Source organism: Rhodamnia argentea, chromosome 1 (assembly GCF_020921035.1).
Source record: "Rhodamnia argentea isolate NSW1041297 chromosome 1, ASM2092103v1, whole genome shotgun sequence".
NCBI classification, from domain to species: Eukaryota; Viridiplantae; Streptophyta; class Magnoliopsida; order Myrtales; family Myrtaceae; genus Rhodamnia; species Rhodamnia argentea.
Genome location: NC_063150.1, coordinates 33,584,539 through 33,592,645, shown reverse-complemented (window position 1 = coordinate 33,592,645; position 8,107 = coordinate 33,584,539). Strand labels below are relative to the sequence as shown.

Sequence of the window (8,107 nt, the reverse complement as noted above, 5' to 3'; positions counted from 1 at the left end):
GATATGAGGGAAAATTTCAAAAAGTAGCTTAGCTCTATGACTATGTTAAAACGGGAAACAGCTAGCGCAAGATTATGGCTTTATTTATTTCGCAAAAAATGTGGCGTTTCTGAAAAATGTTTTAAAGGAAGTTGCTTTCCAGAAAAATGACGATATTTTTCAGTGTTTGGTTGAAATCCGAAAACAAACTGAAAAATTTTAAAAATATAATTTTTTTTAAAGTTATTTTTGGAGAAACAAACAGAGCCTATATGTTCGACTCGTATTTTCAACACTGAGACATAGTTATAGTTCAAACTTCAGTCCGATGTTAGCGCTATCATTGGCAAAATTGAAATACCAACGAGATCAAGGTTGTTTTAGGAAGCGGTCCTTTTTGAAACACCCGCGGTCCGAAAAAATGAAAAATCTGGCAGCAATTGTTAAATGATATATCGCTTTCACATATGGTCGGACGAAGATAATAACGGGATAAATGTAGATAGCGCCCCCCACTAGCCGACGTTTCCCACCACCATATTCTTCCCCCATCTTCTTTGTGCAGATTCTTCTTCATCGTTTCTCTTTAATTTTCATTTTCAACAAGCAGGAGGGTGAAAAAAACAGAGCTTTTTCCTGCCTTCTTGGTTTCTTTCTCCCACTTTTCGGCCCTCTCCAGTCAGTTTCTTCCGCAGTTACTTCTCTGCATATGGTTCCCACCAGCTGGTCGGGTTCTTCCAGCAAGAGTCAAACCTCAAAACCCGCATGCTCTGTCGCGCTCTCGTCTTCCACGGTTTCGAGTCATTTTTCTTCTGGTTTTATTTGCTGGAGGCAACTAAATTTGGAATCTTTGTTTGTTTTCGGTTTGGACACATCTCTTGATTCCCAGGGTTCTTTGGTTAGCAACTAACCACATAGCATCACATTCTGATTGGGTATCAGAAAAAGAATCTGGGGACTCGCCGATTCTGTTTTCTTTGGTGTCTGGGTGCTGGTTGGGTTGTTTAATTTTTTAACCTTTCTGCAAAATTTTGTTCCTCCTGTTGTAATTTGAAGCTGAAGCTCTTTGGGTGGATAAGACAGCATCTTGTCTCTGTCAACTTCAGGAGCTCCCTTTTGATCTGCTTTCTTCTGGGTGCTCAATTTGGAGGTTTAAGTGGGATTCTTTGACTCTTCCATTGCTGAATGCCAATCACCAAGGTGAGATTTTTGAGTAGTTCCCCGTAGCTGGACTGTTTCTCTGGATCTGATAGTGGCTTTACAGGTCAGTCTTAGATAACTGTGGCAAAAGAAGAAAAGAAAAAGAACTTGTCGGTACTGTTTCTGCCCAAAGTTGTCGAGTTTACTGTGTTGGATGAGTCTGTTCCATATACTTGGTTGGGTTTGAAGGCAGGGCAATTAATTTGGATGTTATGTTGGTGGATAGCATCTGTATTTTCGATGAACTGGTTCATTAACGGGGGGCTCATGGATGCCAAGACTGGCCTGCTTGGAGGGGATGGCAAGATTTCGCTGAGTTGGTGCGAGAAAATGTCAGGGAACATCTCCAAGATTCAGCATCAGTATGACCAGTTGTTTGGGTCCAAGAGGACTAACAACGCATTGTGGAGGAAGCTGTTGTACACGTGGGTGCTCGGTGCCACCATGGTTTCTCTGTGGATATTCTTGTACATGAGCTCGCAAGCTATTGAGAAGAGGAAAGAGACGCTAGCTAGCATGTGTGATGAGAGGGCTCGGATGTTGCAGGACCAGTTCAACGTGAGCATGAACCATGTTCAGGCTATGTCAATTTTGATCTCGACCTTTTACCATGGCAAGAGCCCCTCTGCTATCGACCAGGTTACCTTCAGTATCTGGAACTTCTTTATACGCTTTCTAAATCAACTTTGTCTGACTCAAAGATCACACGATTGACGCGATTAATTTTACCGCTTGTGATATTTCGCGATCTTGGCTTTTATTGAAAGTTCTGTTGTTTGAGATTGAACATGTTTCAGCCATAGGCCTTGAACGGTGGAAAGTTTTTTCATATTTGCTTGCTCAAGTAATCAGTCTGAATCTTGATGAGTGCTTAGTCTTCAATTCCTTTATTTCTCGGGTCAAAACTTAATCTGAATTCCTTTGATTTTGTACTTCCATTCTATGATCATGATGTTTCTCGAGTTAAATACCTCAGTCATAGGAACTGTGTCTGCAATGTCCATGCTGTATGTATGTGAGCATCAAATTGTTTAGCTTGACATTCGAACCATTTGACTACACTCACTAATATGGTGTTCACAAAAAAAAAAACTTTCTGTCCACAGAGGACTTTTGCTAGATATACCGAAAGAACTGCTTTTGAGAGGCCTCTCACTAGTGGCGTGGCATATGCAGTGAGAGTGCTCCATTCGGAGAGGGCAGAGTTCGAGAAACAGCAAGGCTGGCCTATCCGGAGAATGGATACCCTGGAGCAAAATCCGGTTCATAAGGATGACTATGACCCTGAAATGTTGGAGCCCTCTCCAATTCAGGAAGAATATGCCCCCGTCATTTTTGCTCAAGATACTATCTCCCACATAGTTTCCCTCGACATGCTCTCAGGAAAGGTAAATTCCTTTTTGTCTTGCTATAAGTAAGTGAACCTGTTGCTGTGATTTTGGTAATTCTGACTGATGATCGATGGATGAAGGAATTCCGCGGCCTCCTTCTGAGTTCACTATTATAACAGCCTGAAAGACTCTTCTGAACTGATTGTTATCTGTTCATTCTTCACTTTGTCTTGAATTTTCTGCTTAAGATTTCTTCTGCAGAATATGGTGTCTTATGAATCTCTATTGCAACAGGAAGATCGTGAAAATGTATTGCGTGCAAGAGCTTCGGGAAAAGGGGTTCTTACCGCTCCTTTCAGGCTGATTAAAACGAACCGTCTGGGGGTCATATTAACCTTTGCTGTCTATAAAATTGATCTTCCTTCAAATGCAACTCCCGATGAAAGAATCCAGGCAACGGCTGGGTATGCCATTTCCTCATTTATGTGAAAATTTGTTGAAGATATTGTCTCATATAGATGTTCCGCAGCATATCAACTCGGTGGCAATATCTTACTCAGTGATTGGTTCCAAAGTTAGCTCAACAACCTAAAATGTTTCTGTGCTTAATGAAATATGTCACTTACATTAATGTGATGCTGATGAACAGGTACATTGGTGGAGTCTTTCATATTCAATCACTGGTGGAGAAATTGCTGCAACAGCTGGCTAGCAAGCAGACCATTGTGGTGAATGTATTGGACACCACCAATCAGTCACATCCAATCAGTATGTATGGTTCAGATGAAGCGGATGATGCTTTGGAGTATGTCAGTACACTTAATTTTGGTGATCCATTTAGGAAGCATGAGATGCGATGCAGGTAATACTAGTTCCTCCTCATGTGGCCGAGTTAAGCATTTATGGTGCCTTGTTATTATTCTGTATGATATGCATCAGCTAGTTGTCCACATCTTATATATTCAATGCGTCCATGGCCTTGCTCTTTCGGGTTTGCATATATCTGTTTCCATATCTTTGAAGATCTTGCATATCAGGACAAGATGCTTCGCAGGAAAACTTTGGAAATCTGTCATTACAAACTTGAAGGACCAACTAAAAGTGTACTTCATTAGTCTGAATAACTGAAACTGAAGTGTTTTAGTCTAATTGATGTATAAAAGTTATTCACTCTGTTGAATAAGATGTGGGATTCTTAACACTACTGAAAATTGTCAAAATAAGGACATGATTGTCCTCGTACGGATTTCTTCCTGGTGCTTTCTAAAGAGTAGAGAGTAAATGATCAGCATAAAATATTTAATTGAGTAGAGAACAATAAGTGTTCCTTTTGCAAAGAGAGAAGATACCCTAGTCTGTCATAATTCTGAACCACTATACCTTTATGGGACTGTGGTCAAACTAAGGCATTCTGGTTCAATTGTATGCAAATCCTTGAGATTTCGTGGAAGTATGTATTCCTTTTAATAGGTTCTTTGTCATGCTTCCCAGTACTTAGAGGTTCTTTAGTGTATAAATAGATGAAGCATCATGTGCATCTTCACTTCTGTGAAGCAAAAGGGGTGGAACCGCTGTCTCTTAAAGTTAATATACTCTGCTGAATTCTACATTTTAATGCCATTGCTGGGATTGACGATGTTCTTCACACAGATTCAAGCAGAAACCTCCATGGCCATGGCTTGCGATAACAACATCGTATGGGGTTCTTGTGATTGCGATGCTCATTGGGCATATATTCTATGCAACAGTAAATAGGATTGCCAAAGTCGAAGATGACTTCCATAAAATGACGGAGCTCAAAAAGCAGGCCGAGGCAGCTGACGTAGCAAAGTCTCAGGTTTTCATGTTTTTCATGCTTCATATAAGCTCAGTTTTTACATTACATGGATGTGTCTGTTGCCTAACATTGTCCTATGCATTTTTCAGTTCCTTGCCACTGTTTCCCACGAAATTAGAACTCCGATGAATGGTGTTTTAGGTGAGTATACCGGATTAATCTGTTCCGCATTCAGAGTTTCCTGTGAATTCTTGGAAAATAGTGTGACTTTCCTATGATCTTGTTCTGCCACAAATTTAAAAGTTCTGTTAATTTATCAGGAATGTTGCATATGTTGATGGACACGGATCTAGATGTGACTCAACAGGATTATGTCAGAACTGCCCAGGCCAGTGGAAAAGCTCTGGTCTCACTTATAACTAAGGTTTTGGACCAAGCAAAGATTGACTCTGGTAAACTTGAACTTGAGGCGGTACAATTTGATCTGCGGGCAATACTCGATGATGTATTGTCCCTCTTTTCTGGGAAGGCCCAGGAAAAAGGAGTGGAGGTATCAATCATCTTCTAGAATCATAGCTGTACTTCTTAACAATGTCAGGTTGGTGCTAGTCTCACAGATGACATTTCGATTTCTAAAAATCTGCAGTTGGCTGTTTTCATTTCCGATCGGGTTCCTGAGAAGTTAATTGGTGACCCTGGAAGATTTCGACAAATCATAACCAACCTCATGGGAAACTCGATTAAAGTAAGTATCTTGTAGGCCATGTTACAGCATTTCAAGATTAACTTTTGGCTCTAGAAAAATCTTCAACCTATATAACACTCTGTCAAACTTCTTCTGAATTTTGTGGATCTGTGCAAATATTTCTGAACTGTTTCTTTTGATCTTTTGGCCATCTATATAGAAAACTAACTATGAGTTTATAAATCTAGTTCACAGAGAAAGGCCATATCTTTGTCACAGTGCATCTTACTCAAGAGGTCATGGACTCGTTAGATGTTGAGACCGAGTCACCGTCGAAGAATACCTTGAGCGGTTTCCAAGTTGTTGAGAGACGTCTAAGCTGGGCGACATTCAAGACCTTTAGCCAAGAAGAACGTGTTTGTCCTTACCCTTCGTCTACCTACCACCCCATCAATCTAATTGTATCAGTTGAGGATACGGGAGTTGGGATCCCAGTTGAGGCCCAATCTCGTGTTTTTACTCCCTTCATGCAAGTTGATCCTTCCATATCCCGTACACATGGAGGGACTGGTATAGGGCTAAGCATAAGCAAGTGTTTGGTTGAACTCATGAATGGAGAGATTGGATTTGTGAGCATACCGAATGTAGGATCCACGTTTACCTTCACGGCAGTCTTCAATAATGGCTGTTCCGATTTGCACGAGTACACGAGCCAGAAAATAAACAATCAATCCAATTCTGCAAACTCGGAGTTTGAAGGCATGAGTGCATTGGTGGTGGATCCCAGATCTGTCCGGGCCAAAGTATCCAAGTATCATGTCCAGAGGCTTGGAATCCAAGTCGAGATCGTCTCAGACTTGAATCAAGTTTTATCATCAGTAAAAAGCAGGAACCCCAGAATCAACATGGTGCTTGTTGAAGAGGAGGTCTGGAACAATGATTTAGATTTGTCAGTTCTGTTTGTTGATCAGTTAAGGCGTACAGAACAAAAGGTTCCTCCAAAACTCTTCCTTTTAGCGAAATCCATTAGTCCAACCCGGAGCAACAATGTGATGGCTGGTGCTCATAGTCCTGCTGTCATCATAAAACCTCTACGGGCTAGTATGGTGGCCGCTTCTCTACAGCGAACCATGGGTAACGTGGGGAACAAGGGAAATTGCCGCAATGGCGAAGTCTCCAGGTTATCTCTGCAGCATCTTCTCCTAGGAAGAAAGATTCTAATCGTAGATGACAATAAGGTGAATCTTAAAGTGGCTGTGGGTGCATTGAAAAGATATGGAGCTGAAGTGGTCTGCGCAGAAAGTGGGAAAGAAGCAATTAGTTTGCTTACGCCGCCACACAGCTTCTATGCTTGCTTCATGGATATCCAGATGCCGGCAATGGATGGGTATGTGTGTTTTTTTTATTTATTAGATGGCCCTGTCGAATCTGGTTTAAAGAATTCATTGCTTCGTTCTGGGGTGTCAATCACCCATGCTGGTTTTGTTTGTGATAGCGTGGCCACCAGCGTAGCCAATTCAAGATTTTGATCCACACTAAATATTTTGAGGACCATTAGTTTTGCTGGACCATCTCCGTTTCTTCTTTTTAAGAAATTTCAATTGAAAATTTTGTGCCATGAAAAGCATGATTGCATACTGAAAGCACATTCTTATACTGGTTGTACATTTAAGAAGTTTACACGACCAAAACAGATTCTGTCAGTTTATGGCATGGCATAGTTGTCGTCTCTATGCTGGTTCACAAGCAAATGATTAGTGAAACTTGACTAGAAATTGAACTTACCCAGAAGTCTCAGAGGCTTTAGTTCTTTCATTTTTCTTTTAGATTCAAACTGTTTTGGCCATCGGGAGCAAGCTCTCTTTGTAAGATTTTCACACATTCATGGGTCTAAGTTATAGGTGAAGTAGACATAGGTTGCTCTATCTAATGATGGCTTGAATGCTGTCTTGAAGGTTTGAAGCTACAAAAAAAATCCGAGACATGGAAAAAAGCATCAACCGGAAAATCCAACTTGGGGAAGTATCTGCAGAAGCGCATGGAGATGTCTCCAATTGGCACGTCCCCATCTTGGCCATGACGGCGGATGTGATTCAAGCGACTCACGAACGGTGCATGAAGTGCGGAATGGATGGATACGTCTCGAAGCCATTCGAAGCAGAACAACTTTATCGGGAAGTTTCGCGATTTTCCTCATCAGCACCGAATTGGAAACTGTAAAGGGACTCCATTGCTGGTCGCTGAATTCATGATGGACTGCCATTCTTCTAGCTTCGCTTCAATAAGTTCTTTACCAAAGTAAGCTTCTGCCTCTGTCAACTTCATTCCTAAATACTTTGAAGTGTTAGCCAAATTGTGCATTGGTATTGCTGACTGCTGATTATTCGAAGAAAAGCTGGGAACCTCCCCGTAATTTCTTGCTTTCTTGTGAAGAGCTTTTCAGGTATTACTTGTGGAAGTGTGTGTAAATAAAGCAACGCCTTACTGCTGGAAAATCGGTTTTTGACAGATTGTCCATACATAGCAAAAGCTTGTTCTTTGTTTTTCCTTACACGCTCCGTCTCATCATCACGCGTGACACCGCCATCCGCAGTCGAGCAAATAGAAGTTCTTCAGAGGGATTCAGATTCCGAACAAGAAGTCGTCCCGGGAAATCAAGAGAATCAATTGTACTATAGCAACAACAACAGTATTGTATCATATTTCTTAGACATATTCATGTGAACTCACCATTCACAGTCATCTTGTTCTTATTTAGGACAGCCGCTGTCTGTAGATATTGTACAATGGTGTTCGATTCAGATGTAAGAATGAGAGTTGCCGGTCTTAGCATAGCATTGTCTACTTCCATGTTTATGCCCCCATTTGGACTTGCCCGAGTCTTCGAGTTCGCTGGGAATACATTGCCGTTAACTCAGAACTCCTGAATTTCAAATGTCTAAAGCACGCAAATTTTTTCTTTGTAAACGCGGATAGCCGGACTCTCGCAATAACTAGATGTTGACATTTAGATTCGCATATAATTCACTAATAATATTTCGAAGTTCGAACAGTATTTTAAATTTCTCACAAGGAAGTAAAAGAGTGCATTTTTATATTTAGTTGATGTGATCTAAAACACGCCCTTAACAATCT

The 8,107-nt window shown here is 41.0% G+C and overlaps 1 protein-coding gene across 1 annotated transcript; it reads left to right on the top strand.

Annotated features, from left to right (window-relative positions):
* The first annotated feature begins 510 nt into the window (after positions 1 to 510).
* On the top strand, positions 511 to 7,804 carry LOC115738877 (histidine kinase 3-like). Its single transcript, XM_030671657.2, is given in 12 exon segments — positions 511 to 1,355; positions 1,358 to 1,818; positions 2,286 to 2,567; positions 2,805 to 2,974; positions 3,160 to 3,372; positions 4,161 to 4,347; positions 4,437 to 4,488; positions 4,608 to 4,837; positions 4,934 to 5,032; positions 5,221 to 6,359; positions 6,928 to 7,270; positions 7,406 to 7,804. Coding segments are annotated over 11 exon segments (3,120 nt in total). The 5' UTR covers positions 511 to 1,333; the 3' UTR covers positions 7,193 to 7,270; positions 7,406 to 7,804.
* The last annotated feature ends 303 nt before the right edge of the window (positions 7,805 to 8,107 follow it).